We start from the raw sequence: 27,588 nt of genomic DNA, 5'->3' as shown, positions 1-27,588 counted from the left end.
GCCACACTGAACCCGATCCCTGACGGAGAGCAGGAGTGTTATCCCGGCGGACAGTTGCGGCAGCCTTCTGGCTCGGATATTTGTCATTGTCTGGATTTCTATATCACAGAGAAATTCCGGGATGCCTTCGAGTAAAAACGTCCAAGGTAATAAATAATATAAAAGCGACCTGCATTATTTATCTCCCCGGGTTAGTGCATGTGCCTGTCGCTAGCTTAAAGTCTTTACAATAGAGCATCAATAGGCCGACCCCGGCTACCGTCCAAGCTAAGCCTCTGTCACTGATAACTAGCTGCTGTTAAATTAACGGGAATTTCTCCCCACAGGAGGGAAAGCCTTTGGGCTTTTGAAGGAGCAGCAGAGGCAAAAACTGGAGGAGATAAACAAGGTGAGGCATGTTCTCCTGATTTAACGGTCCTCACGGGAATGTAACGTTATTGTGCTCGCGTGCACTTGACTCCCTGGCTTTGTGTGTGAACGTGCAGCTGCATTGATAATTCAGAGCGGCCAGTGTTGTCAGTCCCAGCGGTGTTGTTGTTAATAATGAATCCCCTCCCAAATGCCAAACACATTTATTGGAGTGGACCGTAGCCCTGCTGTTAATGCATTTTATTGATTCCCCCCTGCCGTCTCGCGGCACTTGTTGAGCGGATGCATGCTGTCACACGGAGTAGAAAGGTTTATTTAGGGTATTCCCTCTGACATCATCGTATCAATACGTTAGTCCCGGGTAAAACCGTGTGTGGAGCGTGATTGGTGGCTGCCTCCATGTTCTCGCGGCACATTATGGCAGGGGAACAGGTGCCTGAATGAGCTCTTTGTCTAACACTTAGGCCTCGCTCCGTCAGATTCCTCTGTTGTGGTTCCCACAGATTAACTTGATGTCTGTATAATCTGCCTCTTCATTGGCCAGCAGCATGTCATCAGCTCTCACATTATGAAACCCAGGTCGTACTAACGTCTCTGTTTCATCCACTTCCTGTTGACAGGGTGTCTGCAGGGTCTTAAAAAGCATTCAAGATAATAAACACAATTATTGAAAATGAAGGATTTTAAAAAGTCTTGCATGCTATATAAACATCTTAAATTTTGCTGTTAATTTAATTTTTTAAAATTCATCTAAAAATGTTAGTTTTTCAGAGTCAGTTGTGTTTTATGGTTCGTTTTGCTCATGATATTCTTATAGAACTGTGTCAGGCCTGACATGGGTTGTCATATGCTCTTTTCAACTTTTATTTCTTCTTCCATGCTGATCCCAGTATTTTACCGTCCAGTCTTGTTTCTACTTGTGTTTTTCAGCTTCAGTGCACAGCTTTGATTACTCCTGCTGAAAAAAATATATGAGAGTGACAATCAGATCACTTTTAGCTTAATAAATTGTGAAAGAAAAGAAATTAGAAGAATGGAAGCACTGTTCAAATAGGGTTTAAATTCTTGTACTCTAAATTGATTTGCCAATTTGTCAAAACTTTGTTGCTCACTTCTACTAAAGGTAATCTCAAAGGCAAAAATGTAAGTCAATCTTTATTCTTTAAAGCTAACAGAAGAGGCTCATACTTAACATGAGTCTTCTTCATACATTAACAGGAGGGATGCTCAACTTTCTCTTCCTCTTGTCTGATCAGCTGCAGATTTGCACAGGTGGTTTCTGCAACCTCAGTGCATAGTGGAAGAGTTAGTGGAGATATTTCACTAGTTTATTAGTCATGGACAGCTTTCTACAGATCTAGAAATGTTAGAATATAAAAGAGTAGGGTTATAAGATTATTTTAGAAAATAATCTTATTGCGATTTTTTTTCTCCCCATATTGCAACTGCAGTTTGTAACGCGATTATACCTTAACTTTCTTTTATTCCTAAACAACGGCTGAACAGTTCTTTAAAAATATTGAATTCTGATGATTTTGACTCGTATTGCAAATTGGATATGAATTGTTGGATTGAAGGGTTTTTGTCATTCTCCTATTTGATAAGAAAAAAGTACAAAAATTAAGTAGGATTTTTTGTAGACTATTCTAAAAAAAAAAAAAAAAAGGCACTTAAATGATTGCATGATATGCCATGCATAATGTCACTGCTGCAAAAAATTTTAAAACTGGTAATTTGACCCAAATTTCAGGTAAAAAAAAAAAAAAAAAAACAGTGCATCTTCTGCGATTTGAAAATTGCAGCAGGCCATATTGCAATTTAATCTAAGTTGCAATTAATTGCCTCGCCCTAACATAGAAAGAGGGGAAAAAAACAGTTTCTTGTTGTCTATTATAAACTCTGGTAGGGATGCACAATATTATCAGTAGGGATGCACCAATCCAGCTTTTCTGGTCCCAATACTGATTCCGATACCTGGGCTTTGGGTATCGACCGATACGATACTGATCTGATACCAGTGTTAAAAGAATTACCTGCATGCTCTACTGTAAGATAAGTCTGGTAATTGTTTTGGGTGAAAGGCAAAAAATGAGTACATATAGATTACTGAAGTTGATATTTATTTAAACTATAAAGTGTTTAAATATTTACCAGCAGTTTGATAAAAACAATGCTTCAGAACTTACAGAAATTACTATTCAACTGTAAACTTTAATACCCTGTAGACTGGTAATGCAGCAAAAACAAAGAAAGTGCATCAGAGGTAATATTCCAGTACAAAACTGTATTACACAAGTGTTTTTAACCACATACTGTGAACAGAGTGACAACTCTGTGATGAAATAGTGCAAACAACCTCGTAGAAAAGGCTTAGAGCTGGTTGCCTAGATCGGCACCATGGATCGACCCTTTTCCACCGATACCCGATCCAGCTTTGAGGGGCTGGATTGGGCCGATACCAGGATCGGGATCGGTGCATCCCTAATTATCAATCTGGTATCGATATCGTCAGGAATCAAAATTTCTGCCGATATTTACGTTTGATATTTTGCCTGTATATTTCAGCATATATCGACTGTAAATTTTGTCCATATATACTAATAAATTAGTGGAGTTGTAGTCTGAACCAACAGAACTATGTCAGGTGAGGTCTTTCTCTTTATTTATCCTCATTCTTTAAACTTGAAAGTGTTTTTTAAGGACTAAAAATGGTTTCCTTGGTCATCCTTAAACCTTAAAGTGTCCAAAAGGACTGACATTTTTTGTCCAAAATGGGTATTTAAATATCGGTATCGATATTGGTATCGGCTAAAATGAATCTGTAAGTATCGGCATGTTGAATACCGGCAAAAATCTATTATCATGCATCCCTAAACTCTGGTTATCCGTATGTAGAGGACACATAAAGGAAATGTCACCTGCAGAATCTGATATGCACAACTTTGCATGTTTTTTGGCAAGAACTTATAGAAACAGAAAAATTCCCTCTGTATTTTCATCACTGCATCACAGTTATGTTTTACTTCTGAAATTCGAGTATATTACAGACTTCACTTACGCGTGTGAATGCACCGAACCAAACACTGATATCAGGGGGTAATTTACAGATTATCAGAGGTCCACAGGTAATACTAGCCCTGTATAGTGCTTTAGTACTTTGACCTCTGCATTGTGAAGCATTCTTTGTAGCCATTCTGAAAGATATTTCATGCCTTACAGAATGGGCACAGCACTTCTTCAAATATTTGCATATTTGTACAATGAACTCGGGCTATGAGTCGACATTCCTGTGTGTTAGCGGGCTTTTGCAGTGACGAATCAGCAGCGCTGAGTCATGCCGCTCTGCCAAACATCCAGTTGTGCTGTTCGGCCTCTTCATCCTTAATGAAAGGTCCAACGGACGCGTGGCGGTCAGCGCGTAGGCCAAGCTCACCCTCTGCCTCCCCTGCTTTCTCTAATTTGACAGAGATTGAGCTTTGAAGCCGACTCCCACGTGGCAGATTGTGTCATTATAATTTCATTAGAAAAGCCCCTTCAGGCTTATTTCCTCTGCACCCTTGTGCTGTGTTCCAATTTATGAACACTCAGATAAATGCTGACAATCCAAGGGCAGAACATCTCAAAAACATGAGAAAACATTGACATTAATGGCCTAATTTAAGCGTCTGTTCTTCTCTTCTTTGAGTGAAAAGTTAAAAACAGGCTTAAATCTGGTTTCAGTTTTGGTCAAACTTGCTTTTCTAACCCCCTTCCCTTTTGTTCCCCCCCTCTTCCTCCTCCCCAGGAATACATGGAAGACCAGAAATACAGGGATGAAGAGGACCTGCCTGACAAATTGGAAAGCCTGAAAAGTAAGCACCCCTCCCCTCGGTATCTGCAAGTATGAAGGCATGTTCCTACCCCTGGCTTTTGTCTTAGCCACAGGATGTGTTTGATTGTTGGCTGTCCACTCACATAAATGTCTTTAGCATTCTGTTTTTCTCTGTGGGAAAGACGCACCGCTGTGATTTCAGAGAGTTTCAGAGGCCAAATCCTCAGTGGCGGAGGAGGAATGCGGAGGAATGTGCTGGGGCGTTCCTCTGCTTGTTTTTATAAAATTCAGAACTCTTTGCTCCTGGGAACAGATAAAACATTGCTACCAGAGGTTAATAACGGGAACATGATGGCACGATTTACCAGAAGAAAGGAAGAGCTCCTCCTCACTGCACAGACTTCAAACATGCAGCTTATTATGTTAAGTTTTTAGTCCCCTTCTCGTTTGTGCACACAGAAAAGCATAGGCTGCTTATCCTGACAGTGAGCATATGTCTTGAGAAGAGGAACACGCTGCCATGTCCTACTTAGTCCATGCTCGCTGGAGGAAATGGAGCAGCGATATATAAACAGAAAGGGGGCCTGACACCCTGAGACAGTTACTGTTTTTTTCTATCTTTCCCTCTTTAACCAAACTGTCCCAGTGACCCAGAGGTCAGATAGAAGCACTCTTCCTCAACCACCAATCCTCTCATGTCACAGCAGCTCATCGGGACTGGAGAAGTTTAACAAATCTGAGTTTACATGACCGCTGCAAGAAGGCTTAATAACTTTAGATACACTTAGAATATAATATCATTATTGTCACGAAAGAAGACATCTTAAAAGAGCTTGTCTGTTTTTAGTAGTACAGCTGGAGAGACAGGAAATGTGAGGGAGAGAGAGTAGAGGATGATGTGTAGCAAATGGCCAAGGGTCAGGGTCAAAAAGACTCTGGCCTCTGTACTCTGAGCCTACTGAACTAAACTTGAACTAGCATTATCACAATACAAAATGTTGAACTTTGATGTGGTTGTAGAAAAAATCAAATGGAATTAAGAACGTTTTTGAAATCACAAAAGCAAAAACAAACACACTAAGCACCCAGTACTGGGTCATTTCTTAATAACAGGATTCCTGCAGGCCATGGACAACCTGGAAAATTGTTAAACATATGGAAAAATGATAGAAAAAGAAAATGGAAGAAATTTAATGTGCTTACACCCAACACTGGCTCCCATTGGTTGTGGGAGCGTTTGATAATGGCAAGACTGAAGAAAGACTGCTCAAATCGAGTCTTATGACCATCTAATGACTGAGACAACGAACCGACTCTCCTGATTTTACTCCGACTTTGGAATTTTGTCAGCAACTTTAAAACTGTAGGGAAAGTGGTTAGGTTGTTGTTGCTGAAAGTGTTCTGGAAAAGTGCTGGAAAATTATCCCTTGAAAAGTGTAAAAACCCTGCTTCATTTACCTAAACCTCCGTTATGATTTTTAGATGCCGCCTCCTTTATAGCTTAAAGCTTTTTGCACCCCCATAATCAGATTCATGCTACTATGGATTAATCGCTTTGGAAATAATTTAATTGTTTTAAATGCACATGGTCTTATTTATGGAATTATTTATTGCTTGAATTTGTCAAAAAATACACAAGTTCAGCCAATAATCTCACGTTGAAGTTTGTTTAACCATTTATTATGCAACATATTGTGTTTGGCGCCAGGCTCCGACTTAATCACTCCTCACAGATTTTACATACAGACTTTGAGGAGTGATGATATAACAGCTTTAACCCCCAGTCGGAGCCAGCAGGTGGATGCTAGGGTGGGGGTGGGTTGAAGGCGAGACTACAGCGTTGATCCAGGCACAGCGTTGCAGCAAAGGAAGAGAAAGGAAATCTCGCGGCTTAAATAGCCCGCTAATTCAGGAGGATGCGAGTCATGTGATTTGATTTAGATGCATGTCAGGTGTGAATGATTGTCCTCGAGATTACTGGCAAAACTAACTCACAGGCGTCTTTCATATTAACCCAAGAATAATTTCATAATAAATTGCAGTATTTGGGAAAAAATCACAATTAGATTATTTTGCAAATCATTCAGCCCTAGTTGTAAGGTGAATTTGCACCCACTACAGTAATAAAGAATTGGACCGTTTTTCAGCAGACTAAAATAATACTAGTCCCTGGCCTAGATGGAGAAGTTAGCAATAAAAAAAATCAAAAATGAAAAACATCAGTATTAGCCTATCACTACCTCCAACAAATGCTGTATATATTTACCTAAATGGCATATTTGTAAAAATTTCTAAACAAGATATAAACACATGTAAATTCCAGGTTAAGATAGAGTTTTTTTTATAATGTTGTGTGCATGTTTACAAGCAGGTAACTCACAGACTGCATGAACAGCCATCACTGCTCCGTCTGTCATTCATAAGTTAGTCACTGTAATCACTGCTTGGACAATCATTACACAACAGGAGTCAACATCAGGTCAATTTAAAGTTAAGCCCTCGGTGAGGAGTCTGTGATTGGTTGTAATGAAAACTGTCTCGAGTGAATAATGATATTGTTAGGGCGAACTCGATCATCAGGAAGAAGACCGGCTGTTGGCAAACTATTATTTTGAACATGTGTCAGACCTGTCAGCAGGTCAGATTAGGACAAAGGAGTTAACAGCACACTGACTGGAACAAGCTCCAGGGAATGTTAAAGTGTTTGGCCAGTGTTGCTGCCTCTATTCAGGGTCAGTAGTAGAACAACTCTGCCTCGATTACCTTTTTACTGACTGGCTTTCCAGTAGATGCTGGTGTCTGTGTCATGTCCTCAACCAGTGTGACACTTAAAATAATTTCAATTTATAATGTCCTACCTGGACATCCAACTCTCTTTGCTTCTGATAAAAATGACTTCCTGCCCCCAACGGACATTCTGGATCATGTGATATGGGGTCCTCAGGACCAGTTTGATATTGTTTTGATTTGCACCAGCATTATATTAAAGTTTTAAAGTTCTGGTATCTTGACTTCACTATTTTTAGTGGTCTTTAAAACAGTTTCTAAATCACTGCTTGGACTGTATTGTTTGTCTGCTGACGGATATTAAGAGAATGGGAGCGAGGTTGTTGTTGGAGAGAACAGAAGCATTTCTCCGCCTTCAGGGCCGGCGAGGATCTTTTGAAGGGATGATGAGAAAATTCTTTATCTTTTGGCCAGAGAGAGAGAGGAAGTCATCATCCATTCAGCTATTTTATCTGCAGGCGTCTTTCATACAATGGAAAACCCCCTGAAGATGATAGCTGCCATCATGGACGGCAGACAAACTCACCAAAGGACATCACAGCTCTGTGAACGTCTAAGACAATGAAGGAGGAAAACGGCTGTCAGTTTGCCACATCAGCTGCTAAAGTGGGTCAGGAGTAAACACTGGAGAAGACTTGTTCAGTCGAGGCCACTTTCTGCGGCTGCAGATGATCAACAGGCTGCTAAACGACAAGTGGCGCACTCAAGAATGGTCCTCTGTGTGACCGTGGAGGCCTCCTCCTCGGGGTTTACGAACAGGGTATGCATTGTCCTGTCCTGCTCCCCATGGGTTTTCACACAGTTAACACAGTTCGCACCCCCCTCCACACACACACAGAGCTTCCACTGTGAGACTGAAATAGTGAGTGTAATCTGACCAAAGAGGGCTGCTGGGAGAACAGAGAAACTCGGGAAGAAGCGGGAAAACCTCAGCTTTGATGTTATTCTTAGCAGTGGCCTACTTAGCATGTTACTGCTATATTTTATTAAAAGTATTAGAAAAGATTGACTTGTTTTTAATGTTACGGAACAGACTCCATCTCATTAAGACTAAAAACAGAGAGATAGCTGACATAATTCTATACAATAACATGGTAAATATGCTGATAACTTTTATTACCATGTGTTAAGCTTTTAGAAACTCCCATTATTTCATGTTTGACTGTAACCAGCCTCTTTGTAGACTAGAAAAACCTGCTATCGTGACAATCCCATCTCCAAACAACAGAGCAACATGTGACTGAGACCGGTGCCCCTTAAAGGACGAGTGCGTCATCTACTTGAGTTAAAGTTTGACAGTAGGACATTAATCAAATCCAATTATTGATCTAAAAGCTGTTCAGCTCCTTTGTTGAAGCATGGACGTAGCACAGGGGGAATAGGGTACTGATTAACCGGGCCCACAGTAGGCAGGGGTCATTGAAAAGCCCGCAATGATAAGTGTGTTTTTATTTATTTTCTCCTTTGTATGTTTTTTTTATTGAATCAAAAGTGACTAAATTAATCGGCCAACAGACTGAAATTTGTTTTAAATAGAATAAAATAAAATAAAATACTGGGGGGGTCTGCTCCTCCCATAAAGATTTCCAAAAGTTGGAGTCCAGTGCTGTGACATAATGCATAATTTAACCATAGTCAAAAAATATTGCTCATAAATAGGGATGGGGATCATTAATATTTATTGAAATTGATACCCTTATTGATACTCTTTATTGATCCGAGTCCTAATCGATACCACTATTGATACTTTTGTATAGTTTGGTGGAAAAACGAAACGGAGACAAATATTTATACTCGAGTGATCCTAGCTGAGTAGTGCTTGAGTTAAAAAGCTATGATTCAGTCTGTAACCTCTATTTTATATCCCTCAAATATAAACACATTCTTCATATTCACAACTGTATTTATTAAGGTTTCTTGTCAAAATGAAATTTTCCCTTTTTCATGTGAAATTTGAACACATCATAACATATAGAATACAGTTGTCTAATTTACTGAGGCTATCCGAACGCATCATGTTTTCTATCTTTCAGCTCATAAAGTTTGCCAATTAACTTTAATTCTGCTGATCTACCATGGATTTCTACACTGGATTACTACTTTTAACAAACAGGACTTGCTCAAAGTTTAGGAGCACTTTTCAGCATTTATCTGAGCAGCTGAAGAAGAAAACTGTCCTTAAGCAGCTGAAGAGAGGGATCTGAGAGCCTGTTACTCCCAGCGCAGACAGATATGAGTGCAAGCATCTTGCAGGCAGCGTCTTTTTTCCTCAAGCCAAAAGTAGAAGGTAAATTCTGGTGATAAATACTGATGTGCTTTTACTTTATGTTCCCCTTGAAAGAACTCATGTATGTTTTTACAACAGTTATATCTTAAAGTGACGTCATGTCACAGAGCCTGTGAGACTCAATAGCAGTATCAGTAAGCTAAAACATTATTGATTTTTGGGTATTTTTCATGAACACAGAATCGGTCCTTATGGAACCCGGATTTTGATCTCCATCCCTATTCAGAAATGCAGAAATTATGGTTCAAATATAAATTAAAATGCATAGATATTTGTAAAAATGATGCAACAATTGTTGCAAATCAACAAGAAATCAACTAGAACTAATATGTTGTTGCTGTGGTTTCAAAACATGCACAAGTATCACTGTAATTTTACTCATGTCATATCAGAGTTTTAGGGTGGGTTCACATCAGGGGCCTAGGCCTGGATCTGAGCACACTGGAACCCAAAGTCCAGTCCATCTAATCAGTGTGAACACAGAACCATACCCAGACACTAGTGATGCACTGATTGTAAATATCATGGGCGATGCTGATACCAATCAACTGTTCTTGATTTTTGTGATTAACTTCCTCATCTAGACCAGGAACCAAAACAGATTGTTGATCTTCAGTATAATTATATTCTTCAGTACTTTTAGAGGGGAAAATTCAACCATAGACATCTACAATACAAATTTTAAAAAATGTTAGTGATGTTTTGTTTGTTCATAGTTTCAGCACAAGATAGTGCTACTGTGCAATTTCTGGACAAAAGGAATTTACTGATATGTTTTTTGGAGTTCAAGTATCTCAGGGTCTTGTTCACGAGTGAGGGGGGAAGAATGGAGCAGGAGATCGGCAGTGATGCGGTCTCTGCATCGGTCTGTCATGGTGAAGAAAGAGCCGAGTCGAAAGGTGAAGCTCTCGATTTACTGGTCGATCTACGTTCCTACCCTCACCTATGGTCACGAGCTGTGGGTAGTGACTGAAAGAACGAGATCGCGGACACAGGCGGTGGAAATGAGTTTCCTCTGCAGGGTGTCTGGGCTCTCCCTTAGAAGATAGGTTGAGAAGCTCTGCCATTCAGGAGGGACTCAGAGTAGAGCCGCTGGCTCGGGCATCTGGTCCGGATGCCTCCTGGATGCCTCCCTGGTGAGGTGTTCCGGGCAGGTCCAACTGGGAGGAGGCCCAGGGGAAGACCCAGGCCACGCTGGACTGACAATGTCTCTCGGCTGGCCTCAGACCGCCTTGGGATCCCACAGGAAGAGCTGGACGAAGTGGCCGGGGAGAGGGAAGTCTGGGCTTCTCTGCTTAGGCTGCTGCCCCCGCGACCAAACTTCAGATAAGCAGAAGACGATGGATGGATGCTTTGTACCCGTGAAAATGTATTGGGCTTAGATTAGAAAAGCTACATACACCAATGTTGCTTTTTCTAATACTAAAACTAAACATTTAGAGCTGGGGCGTCCATACTTTTTCCAGTGAGGGCCACATACAGAAATACATAAGGATGAGCCACTTTAATATCTGCAAGACGAGGTATATGACACTGATTAAGAATAAAGGAGGAGCTTGGGTGGAGGAGGGTTGCATTAGCAGTTTGCAGAAAGAGCTGCAGAGCATGGCCAGTAGTAGTAGTAGCTGTAGGCAGCATGGGAGCAGTTGGTCAATAGCATGCTAAGCGCAAATCAGCTGGCCATCAGCTGGTGAGGGCTTGCATCTGATCGGCTGATTGGGGCAGCTTGACTCCATGGCCTGCCTTAAGGCTAAATGCTTGATTTAATGGCTGACAAGGCAAATAGACAACGGTTTGCAGGTTTTTGGGCATACCAGTCAGATTTCAGGGGGCCCTGTTTGGCTCTGGCTATCACTGGCTCTGTCCCTGGAATATTTTTGGTGTTGCTATTTCCTGCTGTAACTCATCAGGGAATTAGGAAACAAGATATTATTATTATTTTGGCTGCCAACATGTTTATTATGTACAAAGTTGTCTCAATTTAATCACAAAAAAACACATCAATAAATTCCTTTTGTCAAGATGTTTGTTTACAGAATTTGCATGTTAGCACCATCTTGTGCTGAAACTATGACGCACAGTACAGTCAAGCAAAAGCTTTGTGTTCAAATGTTGGCCATATATCACCTTATTTCTAGAATTTGCTGTGGGGCAATCAAAATTAGACCATGGGCCCTATTTGGCCTGGGCCATAGCTTGGACACCCCTGGTTTAGAGGAGGTATAGTCAAGGTCATGTTCAAAACACCACGTTTTTTTAAATTCCAATTTCCCCAGAAAAACAAGCACAGCTTGCACTATGTTGCAAGTTTAAGGTGTGTTGGCAGCCTCAGAGTTGGCTGAAGGGATCAGATTTAATGCGAGTGAGCAACTGTGCAGGAAAAGTCTGAGCTCTTCAGCCCAGTATTGTTGTTTTTCTTTCATGATTGCTGTGTTTGTACTTTTTAAGTTTGCTTTTGACTTCCTGACCCACTCACGTTAATCCTCCTCACATGTCGAGTTCACTCAGCTGCACTCTTCCTGCACTGACAGAGAAAAAAACCACACACACGCTTTCCAAAACACACCTGTCATTATCAGCTGTTTGCGTCTTTTCCTTTTGCCGGGTCAGCTGTCAGCAGAGAACAAGACGGTGAACTCACTCGACAGCGTGTCTGTTAGAATCGCTGACATGTGAGATACTAGCAGGCGATTGCTGTTTGCTTTAATTTTGCACAAGGGGGATGTGTTGTGTTTGAGCTTACAGTTAATTACCACTGTTAGTTACAGCCTCTTATGTGTGTTTGTTTTGCAGATAAGTATGCTGAGTTTGACCTGAACGACCAAGGAGAGATCGGTGAGTAATGGCAGCAGAACACCAACTGCACCCTGAAAAACAACTGTTACTGCGCTGTGTGTACATGAGGGAACAGTAATTAATACTACATGTATTGTCCCACCAGTGTGAGCACAAGCAGGCCTCTAACAGGCTCATGTGTCGTGTTTGTGTCCTGTATGTAAAAGGAGATCTACGGCACACCAGAGTAAAAGGTCTTTAGCAGATGTAAGGCAAGACCAAGTGTGGGAACCAGACAGCAGCTGCTGGATCTGAACAAACTAAATGACCTTTTATACTTTTTTAACCCCATTAGCATCTTAGCCACAGGGATGATGGTGCCACTATCAGGGGTTGGTACCCAATGATATTCACATTTTTTGAGATGCACCTGTGTGCATCCTATGATGCATCCCCAGTGTGCTTTTCTGAAAGGTCCATCACAATATTTCCTGGCAAATTTAGCATTTTTTTCTTCTCTATTCAACATACGATTGCTTTAGTATTGATAAACTAGAACACGGTCTCTATTGCTTGCATTCTTCTTCTGGTGCATGTTACACAAAGTGTCTTTACACCCCAGAGACTGCAAAAGAGACACCATCAGAGTTTATGCCTCTGTGTGTTTGGATGCTAGGTCTGAGACCGGGGTCATCAACTATGTTTGTACAAGGGCCAGTTTTTTCCTAAACAGGCACTTTGAGGGCTGAACTTTCAAATAAACTAAAGAAATTTTCATAATAGTCCAATTTACATATTTTTGTATGGATATTTTTATTTTCTTTCAAATGTACACATTTTTTTGGCTCCATCAGTGAGATCAGTACCTACAACACAGCCACAACACATTTGATCTAAATATTTCTGTGGCTGTCAGGTCGTCCATCACTGGGTTTGATGCTAATATGCTGTGTAGTGATAAGTGAAAAACCCAAGCAGGAAAATTGCACTCAAAAACACCTTAAGCTGAAAGTTTCCATAGAAAACAGCAGTTTTTTAAAATCAAGAATCAAATGAAAAATACCAATTTTTATTCCCATATTTATATTTGTATTCTTTATTCCCATTTTTTAAATATTTTAAATCTTTTTTTTCCATTTTTATATTTTTATTGTTTACTCCAATTTTAATGTTTTTATTCTTTAATTTCATTTTCATATTTTTCTTCCCTTTTTCCATCCTTACAATATGAAAAATAATAATAAAATATTTTTGTGCCTTATTCCAATTTTAATATTTTATTTTTTACTTTAATTTTTATATTTTTATTCTTTCTTCATATGCAGATGTTTTCATTCTTGATTCCCATTTTATCACATTTCTTTATAACCAATATTATATTTTTTATAATTCTTTATATTTTTTATTGTTTGTTCCCATTTTTATCAAGAATCAACAGATATATGTTTAACAAACATTATTGCAAATAATGACTAACAGGTGGATTTCTAAAAATGAAATATAAAGTCAAGTCAAGCCAATTAAATTGGAGTTGTTTCAATAGCTGTAGGAAGTTTATTAAGAAAATAAAATATAAATAAAAAACAGTCCCAAAATACCACATACAGCATAAAATACCGATCATGTTCTGGGGGCCGGATGGGAAGATATGGGGGGCCTGATGTGGCCCCTGGGCCGCCAGTTGATGATCAATGGTCTAAGACATCAAACATTTCACTGCTACACAGTCTTTTAGTTGTTTCAATTTCCTCCTGTTACTTTGCAATTTAGAGCTGCTTTTTGCATCCTATTAAGATAAATCCATTTGTTATCGAAACAAAATCAAGAAACCAAGACATGAGGCAGTAAACGGGCAATTTAGAAGCACAAGAAATGACCTTTCCCCTGAAGCTTGACCATGAACTAGGTCTCATATATCAATCAGTCTTTAATATTTGTATATGTGTAGCACCCCGTCAAAACCGATGTTACTTTAGGACGCTTACAGCGATATCAGTAGATAAGATCAGTTTATGTGTATTCATGCTATAAATCATCTTAAACTGGTTTTCTTTGATGTGACAACAGTGTCAGTAATAACGGTGACAGTAAATGTAGAACTCCCACTAATAACCATAAATAATAATAAACTGAACACTTTAATATTAGCATTAATAACCAAGATGATAGTGAAATAGGGAAGGCTGATTGTGGTTATCATAGCAGCTGAAGTTAAGATACTCTTAGATTCACTTTAAGCAGATCCATAATGAAAAAGTCATACCATGTCATAGGTCGAGTATGTCATTACATCCTTACATATTGATTGAATTAAAAAAAAAAAAAAAAGTTTAAGGAGAAAAAAAAAAGTCAAAATGAAAACATTCATATCAGCTTCAGATGTCCTCTTTTGCTCCTTGCTAACAAAAGGAAAAATGTAGAACAGTTGTTGTTAGTTTTACTGTCTCTGTGTGCATGTTTGCGTGATTGCAAAGGAATTGCTTCATCACAAAAATGCTCGTACATGTACAAGAAAACTGGAAGAATGAAAGTTTGCCAGTCACGCATGCAGCCAAAATCCTCCCCTTCTGTTCCCTCATCCTCTGGTCAGCTACTGCATAGTAAGGCCCAGAAAGCAATCTCACAAGCATTTCCTCTAAGCCTGCTTCCAAGCCCTCGTGGCTCTGCTGCATAATGCAGAGGAGAATAACTCTGGATTCCATTAACAGGGATGGGAGATGATAGATCATGTCTGTCAATTTAAGGAGTGTTTTTAGAGCAATGATTAGCCTGAAATGTGTAAGAACATAGTTATGCCATGATGTGTCAAATTACCCTCAAAGCTCAGTATACGCTTGTTTTTCCATATAGTAATATTCTGCTTTCACTTACCTACAAGCCCACTGTTTGCAAGAACATCTTTTTGCCTTAAATCTGTATAAAACATGAAACTGACTAGTGGGATTGAACAACATGACCCGCACTTCTTAAGCAGCAGACTGAAGCCTTCAGTATCAGCTAGCCTGTACGGCTAAAGTCTTTTCAAGTAAAGCGTGAAAGCGCTTCTTGTGATCTTCTTCCAAGTTTGAGAGAAATTTTAACTTCACATCATCATTCACTGGCAGTGCTGGATGTGATGACACACAATGCCGAGCCTAGCTGCTGTTGCCAACTGCTAATTAGCATGGTGTTGTGTAGCTGAAGATTAGTGTTGCTGCAGAGTTTTACCTTGTTTACCTTGCAGTTTACCATCTGCTGGCCTTTTTTTGCTTACTGCATCATAGGGATGCATTTTAAAACTTCCGTCACAGCATTTATTTATTCTGTAAATATGTATCGATCCACATTGTTTTCATTTCTTTCTGTAACTTTGCAATTTAGAACTGCTTTTTGTGTCCTTTTAAAATAAAACCATTTGTTATCAAAACAGAACGAAGTAACCAAGATGTAAGGCAGTAAAAACCATGTGACCATACATTGCTATAACGCATAGGCCCAGGTTGTGTCAAGTTCTTGGCAATACAATGTAAGTGCATGAGCCAGAGTGTAAAATCATCTCATGCTGGGATGAATTCATGTCAAAATCAACAACATAATTCAGTTTCTATTCTAAAAACGTCAAGTTAAGTTGATGCACTACAGACTTAACAACAGATCAATGCACTGCAGGCAAAGGGACTCAGATTTGATGTGCTGCAATAGAGCTAAAAAGCTGACAGAAAGGTGAAGCCCTTTCTCTTTCCAGTGTACATTTACCTCAACATCTTTAAGCTTGGTTATTCTTAAAACTAGCTGAATTATGTAAACACTCTTGTCTGCACAGCTGTATAGCTAAGATTTAATGCTGACTGGCATCTACTGTGATTAATAGACTTAATTTTTGAAAAGTACATTAAAAAATCTCACTTCAAAAAACACTAAACTATCCCTTTAACTGCATAAATATGCATTTTTATCAAAGGGCATTTAACTCTTGCATTAGCTGTACATAAAAAGAGAAGGGCCGAGCCAATAATATGCATCATCTCTTAAATTTGCATTTTACAAAGATGTTGAACTATTCACTATACACAGAGGACAGATTTGAAGAGAATAATTTAGACTGAAATATCTTGTCTTTGAGACTGTTGTATGCCTCCTTGGTTCTCTTATACTTTATTACCAACACCACCAGAATAGAAAAAAGCTTAATATGAAATAATAACTGTCTGAGAGGTTGATTATAAAATAATAACCCTGATGTTGTCCTTCTGAGTAGTAAACTGAAGAAGTAAATAAAAACTCATCTGAATTTTACCTCCTCTCAGATCTGATGGGTCTGAAGCGGATGATGGAGAAGCTGGGCGTGCCTAAGACCCACCTGGAGTTGAAAAAAATGATCGTCGAGGTGACCGGCGGAAGCAGCAACACCATAAACTACAGGGACTTTGTCAAGATGATGCTCGGCAAGCGCTCAGCTGTGCTCAAACTGTAAGTAAACAAGAATTCTGACTTTTTAACCCTGTTTTTACCTCTACAGAACCAGCCTCTGGTTCACCGTGTTTGTGCGTGTGAGAGGGAGGACTTACATGCTGTGTCAGTTTATTGTTTCATCTAACAGCAGGGGTTCAGGGATGACCAGCGGTGATGTCATCACCCACATGCTGCATGGTAACAAAACCCATCTATTAAGCCTATAAAGGAAACCCATCGTTATCTTTAGCTGGGATTGTGTGCTTAGGTAATTGATTATAGACTGATTAACTGCTGACAGTCACAGAATAATGCAAACATCAGAATTTCTAATCAAAACTAAACTTAAATTTCCCAATCCTTTATGCAGGACAGGGATATGTCCTTGCTAAGTAGAGAAATGATAGAGTAGGGCCGTATAAGCCCATTAAAGCGGCCTCGCACTGGGTCAGGCTGTGAGCTGACGGCTTGCTGCATGTCAGCTCTTCGGGACTTTGCGTGGCTAGACTCTTTAATGACAAATCTCATAATCCCACAAACACCGAGCAGGGAAAATGCATAACTTTTCCTCCAGTCGTTTTTAGGAAGTGTTTTCCATAATCCTCTCAGCAGTTATTTATAGCCAATCAGGACTTCTTGGCCCCTCTTGTCCACCTGGATGCATAACTATTTTTTAAATCTGTAATTATCCTCAGAAGGAGATCAGTGATCGTGTTTCTCACATCGTAGATGGAACGGATGATGCAGTCCTAACTTTCTCAGTCCTATTTTACTACGCCCTAATTGGGTCAGTATTTCATAGAGGGATTTGATTCCCTCCTGGTAAATCCTAAGCTCTGTGCAGCTTGTTACATAATTAACACAGTTATCAAAAATGAGTATTTATTTCAATGTGCTTTCATTATTTGCTTGTAGGATGTTTTCCATAAAACAAAGAACCTTTTTGAATGATATAGTATTGTTTATTTTACCCATTAAGGCTAAATATGTGCATAAGACTTGTCCATTCTAATAGAGATGTTGGAAAAAATCGATCCACATCAGAATCGCATGTATTGGTTTCTATGATTCTGAATTGATTCAAAATTTCCAAGGAATCTGAATTTTTAGAGTGTATTTTAATCAGTAAAGTATTTTCCTCCGTGCGCTGTCTCAGTCTGATGCTACAGGAGGATGTGTGACTCACAAGCTGCACTGTAAGCATTAGCAGCGCTAGCTCTTAGTGTCCATAATGTTTACAATGCCGTCTATGACACACCAACATGCTGCCTGCACCATCTATTGTTGCCCCGAGTCACTCAGCATGTCCTGATAAAGACTCGCTGTGGATTCTACAACCTCAGATAAGAGGACACCTGACCCGACGCATCTGCTTACTGTGCTAAACTAAGATAATGCAGTCTACTTTAAGAACAGTTTATATGCCCAAATTCACATAATACAGACATGTTCACCTGGACCAAACATCAGCCAACATTAAAAAAACAACAGGCTCTATCATCTGGTTTCACAGTCAGTGACTGGTGTTACAGTTTAAAGAGTGACCGTTTTAGCTGATGACTGTACAAATGCATCCAATAGTACGTATCTAAGGCTTGCAGGCAGCAGTTTCAGGTCTGCAGATCCAGGACCGTAGATCTGGGACCCGTGTATTTCATTTGAGTTGGCACAACTTTGATAGGCAGAAATCTAAGTTCACTTTAGGGCTGGGCAATTAATCGCAAATTAGATTAAATCGCAATATGGCCTGCTACAATTTTCAAATCACAGAAGGTGCAATATTTCTTCAACCTGTAATTTTTGTCTAAATACCAGTTTAGAACTTTTTTTTGCAACAGAGGTGTTATACATAACACATCATGTAATCATTCTAGTGCCATATTTTTAGAATAGTGTCCAAAAAAATCCAGTTTTCTTCATTTATGTATTTTTTTCTTATTAAATATGAGAATTATATTAAAAATGTAATTTCCTTTAATACAACAGTTAACATCAAATTTGCAAAATGAGTAAAGAAAAAATCATCACATTTCAATATTAAAAAAAAAAGTTCTGCCTAGTTTAATTGAATATTGCATTGTTATGTAGTAAAGAATGAATTATTGCTTGTTTTTGTTGTAAAAAAAAATGCACGGCATGAGGAACTTAAGAATTAATCGCACATTAAATCGCAATCGCAATATTGGGTAAAAAAATCGCAATTAGATTATTTTCCCAAATCTTTCAGCCCTAGTTCACTTGAAATGCTTTTTTATGTTATTTGTGTTTTTTCTTAATTTTATAGAACTGTTTTATGCAGGTTTAGTTGTGTAAGCCATATTTTTTCCACAAACATCACGGCTGTTTGCTAAGAACAGACTAAATAATAATCTTATTAGGGAACAGACTCTTGAATTCCTTTGTTATATTTCTTGTTTTAATTTAGCAAGTTTTCATACTACTAACTTTTTTTTTTAATCAAAACACCTCATTCTAAAGGACTTGAGCATACTTACATACTGATTAAAAACTACGCCCTGTTAGTCATGCGTCGCTGTTCGTGAATAGTAGTAACAATAGCTAGCAGTCTGTATTAATGACAATGCCCATAAACAACCAGCATGTGCACAAGCAGGGTCCTAGTTCTACGGTCCTGAAACTGCTGCCTGTGAGCCTGCAGATACACCCTCCTCAATGCGTCAGGGTTAATAAGGCAAAAGTTAAAGAGCCCTCTATTTAGTTTTTCAATGAGTTCCTATCTTCTACGCATATCTTATTCATAACAGAAAATATTCAGTGTAACCATGACAACCGCTGACACTTTCAGCTGAGACGTCACCAGGTAACACAGACACTTGTTAAAACATAGCTTAACACTTGCTCTACTAGGACATCGTTTACAGTAAAAAATTTGGATTTATGATCTTTTTTTTTTAGCTGACAGGTTTCTGATTCTCCTGCTTGAGCCCACACATTTTATTCAGAATGAAATATTTTGCAATATAAGCACAAATGTCTGTTTTCTTTATTTTTGTAATAAGTAGATTTGAAAATGATACAAATATACTAAAAAGGCCACTATTTTGAGCACATTTTATGAAGCTTTTTAATGTGAAATAATAATTTACAGCCTCTAAATGCACAGCAGACTGGAGCAGATGCAGAAATGATGACCTCTTTAAAAGAAAAAGAGGATCATTTATGAATCAGGAATCCGTTTGAATCTAAAATCAATTGTGAATCGAATCCTGGATCCTAGAATCAGAATCAAATTGTGACATACTGAGAGATTCACATCCCTACATTTTAGAATAAACTACAGACCTTAAATTAGTTTTATACTGAAATCGAAGTAATGTTTAAAAAAGTCAATAAAATGTGAGTGAACACAGGACTATTCTTAAATTTGCATGGCTGTGTGCCTAAACCACCTCCAGAGATGGTGGGGGTCCCTAGTTTGGCGCTGTTATTTCGAGAGGCTGAAAAGTTTTGGAGCCTCATCTCCACATGATGCTTTACTGCAGTTTGTTTACTCCACTGCTGATTGTAATTGACTTGTTTATTTAATTCCAGACCAGCTGGATGTTTTCATTTAGTGACTTGTTACTTACACAATATCCCCATTATTGTGGGTTAACTAAAGCTTGTTGTCCTGGTTGGTGTTTCGACATTTCAGCTGCAACTTTTTCCATCTGGTTTTGCAGGCAGGGCTCTGTGATCTTATATTAATCCTTGGTCATTATTGTTGTGCCATTAATGCCCCCACACTGCTGATACCACACATCTTTGTTGGACATCCGCTAACATAGCAACATGGCTACATTAGCTGTAACAGGCGGCTGGGCTGCTAAAGCACTGCAGCTGTTGTCACACTCTTTTCTTTCTGTGCAGGCTGAACAGAAACGACAGCAGGCAGGAAATTAAAAAAGCCTGCGACTAAAGCCTGGATGAGCCGCTTGTGTATGGTCCATTACCACAAAGCAGCCTGGTTTGGTTCTGGTTCTGGTTTAGCTGATCTTGCCCATGTTTCCTCAGCTGAGGTCCATCTCTCCAACCTTCAGCCTCACTTGTGATGGGAAATCTGTCTCTATAAAGATCCAGATCATTCGGCTTAGCTCAGTAGTGATGGTTGCTCTTCATTTGGTACCACTTGGTTTTTTTTAATAAATAACGACAGAGGATGGAGGAAAGGAAACTGGTGCTCAAACGAGAGCTAGCTACAGTGGCTCACATTAAAGAGCCGTTTTCATGAACAACACATCTTTACTTGGTTTCTCCCCCCACAAGGTTTATCTGGTTGATAGTCTATAAACTAGACTCGTGTCTCCCTTCATCTGACTAGATGGCATTAGACGCTAGGAGGCCAGCAGGACTATTTGTGATACTAGCCGTCTTCACACCCGGTAAATCTGTTAAAATGGTAAAAATCCTTTTTTTGTAAAGTGTAGGGATCATACTTAATGTATGTAGAAATTTTCTGCTTATTGCTGTAGTGTAGAAATCCATTTATAGCAGTGGTTCCCAACCTTTTTTTCTTTGAACCCCCCACTTGTATCTTGGGCTGCAATATGTATTTGTGTTCATGCAGATTGAGTTGTCTATACTTGTTTCAGTTTTTGGTTTTATTGTGAGGCACTGCTACATCTGTTGTTGCTGCTTTTTGTAGGTTATGTAAAATATATAATATTTATATAGGTTATAAAGGTTTATGCACATACAGGATCTTGCTGTTTCTAAGTGATTTTGCTGTTTTATCTCCCACTGACTGCTACCGTCTCTCTCTGATAACTCCAACTGTCCACCACGCCTCCCTCATATGCTCCTTTTTGTCTCCAGAGGGAGGGGGCAGCTGCTGACTGTTTAAATCCGCTTTAGGTTTATGCAAAGCCTTTTTAGGCACAACAATTGACTCAGTAAGAATTTTAAAAACATCAAAATTTAGGTCACGGTTTGGTCCAGTTATATTTTCGTACTGATTTTTGGATGATACACGAGCCTTACAGTCCTTCTCCTTTTAATAAGATGACTTGTTCATTGAAACAAACATCACTGATTCTTCCTCCACAAGATTTTTAATTGCAGCAGTTTAGACTGTACACTATAACAAGATTAAGTCAGCTGCTCTCTTAACCACTTTAGCTCTTCTGTCTACTTGGAAAAGATGAACCTTCCATGCGTAAAGCATACAAAGTCATCACCACTTTCATGGAGACGTTGGTGAAAGAATCACTTTCACTTTAGAGCATATTAAACTACTGTTAGTGGTGTCAGGTGGAGGTGGGAGGGTGGGAGTGGTTGCCAGAGTAGCTGATTGCTCGTTTCCTCGCAGGGATCATTGCTCCTTATGGGCTTAGTGGAGCTTTGCAGAGTTTTCCAAAAAAGGAAATTAAAGACAGGCATTCGCTCTGAATAGCTCCTGTCAGAACGCTCACTCTACTGAGTGTGTTCAGGCTAAACCACTATTCTCCTTAATCCCTTTGTGGTTTCTCTTTCATTCCTCTCCTTCACTTACAGTTACAGTCAGCGCATGAACTGACCGAGCCGTGACTCCTCCATGAGCTGATTAGGCCTCCTCACTCACCACCTGACTGCATTGTTTACACTTTTCTCACTCATCTCTTACACAACTTTCTGCCCTTCACATTTACTTCTGCTCTCTTATTTCTCTCTCCATGGTGCTGGAGCATTAAACATATATATTGGTGTGTTTTTATGCCCCCACGCCTGCAATAGCTGAGGCTGGAGGTGTCATGTTTTCAGGGTGTCTGTCACTCTAGACCCGTGGTCATCATCTGGCGGCCCGGGGGCCAAATCAGGCCCCCCAGAGCTTCCTGTCTGACCCCAGGAGATCATTAAACTCAGAAAAGCAGGAAAAGAAAATGTGGTTTTAAGAGTATCTCTTGGCTTTAAATGTCTGCAGCTGTTAAATCCACCTCAAAAGTAATTAATATTCAAATAGTTTTAGACTGACTGCAGAAATTCACTCATCAGCTATTATTAGTAAATATTTAAAAATGTGTTAAAACTGGCAAAAATGAATGGATAAAGTGATGAAAAGGGGTTAGAGAGTGGCAAAAATTGGCAATAAGCGTCCAAATGGGTTGTGGAGTGGCACAAAGGGACAACTTGCAGGAAAAGTAGCGAAAATGGTTAAAATACAATACAGTACAATAACTTTGTTTATCCCTGCAGGGAAATTCAATTGTCTGGAGTCTCTCTCATCTGTTTACGGTACAATTATAAAGTCTACTTGCTGATGGAATGAAAGATTTTCTAAATCTTTCTGTCCTGCAGCGCAGGGATAGGCAATAGGCAATAATGTGGCAAACCATTCATATCAAAGGAAAAAAGGGGCAAAAAGTATACCAAAAATGGGTTAAAAGTGGCAAAAATGGTGAAAAAAGTAATGAAAAGTGGCAAATATAGACAAAAATGGGATAAGACAGGCAAGAAAAGTGGTTGAAAGGAGTTAAAGAATGGCAAAAAATGGGTTAAAGAGGCAAAAGAGGGGAAAAAGTATCAAAAAATAAGTTAAAAGTGGCAAAATGTTGCAAAAATAGCCAATGGCAAAGATGTGAAATGGCAAGAAAGTGGGTTAAAGACTGATAAAATAGCAAAAAGTACCAAAAATGTTGCAGAAATGGCAGAATGAAGCAGTGAAGTAGTGAAAAGTGTTAAACATGAGTTCATATTGGTGCTAAATCCCAATTGTTGAGGGCCAATTCTCTGGGATTTTCAGAAGCCCAGCCAATTTTGTGGGCATGCCTGTCTCCTTGTGGTCTACAGTATTATAGATCGGGAGAGAGCTCACTGTTAATGCCTAAAAATGTCCTGTGTTTTGAAAGAAAATACAAATAATAATCAAATAATATGTTAATCAGAACAAAGTATTGATTTAATTTTTCTTTATCTGGAAGTATGTCCCCCAGAGACTCTGGCAAGACTAAATCTGGCCCTTGTGCAAATGTACTTGATGACCCCCGCTCTAGACCATTCTTATGAATGTGATATCTCAAGAACCACAGGAGGGATTTTCTTCAAACGTCTTCTCTACCCAACACTTTACTTCCATTATTCAACAGCAATGGACAAAAAGTGAAAACAGATTTCTACAAAATAATATCAATCATATAAAAATATGTAATGTAAAATAAGTGGCTGCATAATTATTAACCCCCTTCATTTCAGTATTTAGTAGAGTCACCTTTGGATGCAGTCACAGCTCTGAGTCTGTGTGGATAGGTCTCAATCAGGCTCAAACATCTGAACACTGCAATTTTACTCCATTCTTCTTTGCAAAACTGCTCAAGCTCTGTCAGGCTGCATGGGGATCAGGCGTGATCCCTTTTAAGTCCAGCCACAAATTTTCTATTTGGTTGAGGTCTGGGCTTTGACTCGGCCACTCCAGAACATTCACCTTGTTGTCTTTAAACCATTTCTGTGTGTCTTTCTATGAATGCTGCGGGTCATTGTCTTGCTGTAAGATAAATCTTCCTCCAAGCTGTAGTTCTCTTGCTAACTGAGTGAGATTATCCTCCAGGATTTTTCTGTATTTTGCAGCATTCGTTTTACCCTCTACCTTTACAAGCCTTCCAGGGCCAGCTGTCAAGAAGACTTCCAGACACAGGTGTTTTTATGTTACAGTCACTGAATGTCAGTTATCGAAGTATTGCCAATGTTTCTGTGCAGTTCAGGTAAGTGCTGCAGACTTTTCGAACATTTTTTGGTTGAAAACATTAAAATTATTCTGGATTGGTGGCCTAGGATCTCTATTTTCTGTTCCAGGGTATTAAAGCAGGTATAGAGATGCACAGCTGCCAAAGTGAAGCCTTAAGCAGGCTCTGGTATGAAGCCTACCTTCACTGCATGATGGGGTTTTATCATCAATTCACAAACTAAACAATGTCAGGAGTTGATGTTTAACAGGAGAGGTTAAACAACAAGGGGATTTACAAGAGAGACGTGATGAAGAGTTTCTGTGCAGAGAGGCAGAGCCAGCAGACACTGCACACTTACACATTAATCACACCAAAAATAGATATCTTGAGGGTGAAGTTTGTTGTGGTAACTGTATACTTGACTGCCTTTATGTGATTAAAAAACTATTTATGTTTTAATTAGATGGTAAATTGTTTTTAAATCAATGAAGAGAAACGTTTGTTGCAGCTCGGATTACACTCACAGTTAGCCAAACAGACAGCCAATTCAACCGCATTCTTTCCCTAACAGCCTGGCAGATTCAGCAGCCTAACAACCACATGATAGCAACCACTCAGTAATGATGGACCACATGAATCAGCATCTGCTCTGATCAACCATTGTAATTAGTTTTCAAGTTAGAGCACAGCTGCATCACAATTCGCGTTTGTGGAACAACCAGTCGTGCACACTTGTTTTCATCGCAAAAACAAACCAACAACAAGCGGCACGGAACTGTTACCAGAACCAGAACATGATACTTCATCATCTTCATCTTCAATCAGTCGATAAAGATACCTGTTTGGATACCACGACAATAAAAAATGATTCCAATATTGGAAACTTCTTGTTTTCAATTTTAAAATTGGAGGCAATATAGAAGAATATCAGGCATTTAAAAAAGGCCCCATTGATATATTTTTGCAGGATATTGGCTTTCAATTTGGATTCATTCCTCTTTTATGCACCTATCTTACGAATTACTGTAGCTTTTCTACCGTGTCACCACTTTTAAACACCATTCTTTATTTTTTAAAAAGAGAATGCATAATTTGGTAAGACCAGGTAAAGAAATTATCAATCAATCAAAATTTTGACAACCAGAACGCCAATGACCTAGCAGTTAGAGTGCTTAAAGATTTTCACCAAGTAATGTCAAATAAATAATATCACCTGAGTGCAGTGAATGTGTCTCAAGTGATTGTAGTATAAAGACACCTGTATCTGGAAGGTCCAGTCACTGGTTAGTCAGTATTCTTTGCTACCACTACATTGTGAAGACAAAAGAACACTCCAAGCAACTCAGAGAAAAGCTTATTGAAAAGTATAAGTCAGAATGGATACAAAGAATTCCAAGGCAGTGAACATTCAGGTGAATCTATCATGAAGAAATGAAGGAATATGGCACATGTGTAGATCTGCCTAAATCAGACCGTCCTCACAAACTGAGTGAGCGGGCAAGAAGGAGACTAGTGAGAGAGGACACCAAGACACCTATGACTACTCTGAAGGAGTTCCAAGCTTCAGCAGCTGAGATGGAGAGACTCTGCAGACAACTACTGTTCTTAAGGTTCTTCACCAGTCAGAGCTTTATGGGAGAGTGGGAAAAAGAAAACTTAGATTCAGTCTGGACTAAAGTTCACCTGAAGTCGTGTGGGAGACTCCATGGTCAAGTGGAAGAAAGGTCTCTGGTCTGATGAGAGCAAAATGGGGCTCTCTGGCCATCAGATAAGACGCCATAGTTTGGGGATACAAAACACACCATCCACACTGTGAAGCAGGGTGGTGGCAGCATCATGCTGTGGGGTTGCTTCTTGGCAGCCGGCCCTGGAGGGCTTTTAAAGGTAGAGGGTAAAATGAATGCATCACTTTGACATTAAAGAGCTTTTTTCTGGTCAAAAAAGCCAAATTATATTGACCATGATTGATTTATAGAATCAATAAAAGGTTGGGGTAAACATTTTTATAGGTACTGTATGCAGACTTTGGATTCTTATTCCTTTATTTCACTGCCTTTTTTCTCCACAGAGTCTTGATCTTTGAGGACAAAGCCAACGGCTCTCCCTGCAAACCAGAAGGACCTCCTCCAAAGCGGGACATTGCTAGCCTGCCTTAAAGATTCGACATGAGCATTCGGAGCAGAGGGACCACCTGTGGTTATAAAAACGAGTCGTTCTCTTAACATATTGAGTGTCGTATTAGTGCGGGACCAGTGATAAAGGATGTTATTTTGTGATACACAAGGTGTCTGTTATTTGGAAGACGGAGCCCACAACTCACTAAATGATGTTTGACTGTGAATATTATAATTCATGTTTTTATTTCCTTAATTCCAATGTAGCATTGATAGGTGTTCATGTAAGCCGCTTGACAAGTTTAAGTGTTTAATGGTCATATTATGAAGGGAAGACTCAATTCTCCAGAGTTCTTTTTTATTCTTTTGTTTCATTTTGGGACGCATTAATTTTAACCATGTGAGTGTAGGATGCTTTGAGGTTTCCAACATTTTTTGCACTGTCCTCAGTGGTCCCAGATGGATTTCCGCAAGGTTAAACTCGGTCAGCTTCAGATATGGCGCCAGAGATTAAAGGCCCAGCCCTTTTCCTTTGGGCCAAAGTCTTCAACCCTTTCGGAGCAGGATCTGGAATCAGTAACTAGGTTATCACAGCCACAGCACGGTCTGATAATGTAGACGACTGATGTTAGAAATAGAAGCGTAAAAGATCGTGTCATCTTGGGACCTTTAGTTGAAGTATGGGGCTTAAGGGAGAGCATATTGGGCGTAGTTTTTAGATCTATAAGGTGAAGCACATGTTAGTTCTGGAAGGAGTGTGATTTACAGGCACACACGTATTAACAAATGTACATAAATACTAAACACAGTACAATCATGTTCTTTCCAAGTGCCTCAACATGCAGATACTGTAGAGCTTATCACGCAGTTTGGAAAAAAGAGGGAGTGCAAGGTCTTAGCTCACGTAATTCAGAAAAATGCTTGTGATTTTGGCGAGATAATGTGTTTTTAATTGTCTTTTGATGCGTTTCCACGAAATTCTGAGTGTGTGACATTCATAAGCGGTGGCTTTTTTTAATCGTTTTTCCCTTTTCTTACCATTATTTTATACTCACAGTGTGCGTTTAACCTCTTCCTAGGCTACCCATTAATTGTTCATATTTGTGTCATTAATTTCCAGGTTGTTTTGGGTTCCTCTTTCTGCCCTATAATTTTTATTCCACTCTGTTTAACCAGGTTCATCGTCCTGTGAATTCTGTATTTGTGCCTCTGTTCTGCATTGTAGATTTTTTTTCCTCCAAGTCGCACTATTTACTGTGAATATGGTACTCCGGTAGTTTTTAACCCACTTCAGATGTTTTTGTTTTTAGGTATATTAATGTTGTTAAGGTGCACATTGTTTGCAGACACCAAAGGAATTAAATTTCTTTTACACTG

At 39.3% G+C, this 27,588-nt stretch overlaps 1 protein-coding gene across 1 annotated transcript; it reads left to right on the top strand.

Moving 5' to 3' along the window:
• Nucleotides 1-27,588, top strand: aif1l (allograft inflammatory factor 1-like). Its single transcript, XM_041810911.1, has 6 exons — nt 1-146; nt 327-388; nt 4,154-4,220; nt 12,048-12,089; nt 16,316-16,478; nt 26,166-27,588. Exons 1-6 carry the CDS (start codon nt 122-124, stop codon nt 26,251-26,253), a joined length of 447 nt encoding a protein of 148 aa, XP_041666845.1. The 5' UTR covers nt 1-121; the 3' UTR covers nt 26,254-27,588.

The sequence above is a fragment of the Cheilinus undulatus genome, linkage group 17, assembly GCF_018320785.1.
Source record: "Cheilinus undulatus linkage group 17, ASM1832078v1, whole genome shotgun sequence".
NCBI lineage: Eukaryota > Metazoa > Chordata > Actinopteri > Labriformes > Labridae > Cheilinus > Cheilinus undulatus.
Note: the sequence above shows the minus strand (reverse complement) of the source record. Positions and strands in the feature narration are given on the sequence as shown.

Excerpts from the sequence above, each read along its gene's own strand:
- aif1l (XM_041810911.1), top strand. The coding sequence starts at position 122 with ATGCCTTCGAGTAAAAACGTCCAAG. Across the intron at positions 147-326 it reads TTCGAGTAAAAACGTCCAAG|GAGGGAAAGCCTTTGGGCTT; the intron begins GTAATAAATAAT and ends TTCTCCCCACAG. Across the intron at positions 12,090-16,315 it reads GAACGACCAAGGAGAGATCG|ATCTGATGGGTCTGAAGCGG; the intron begins GTGAGTAATGGC and ends ACCTCCTCTCAG.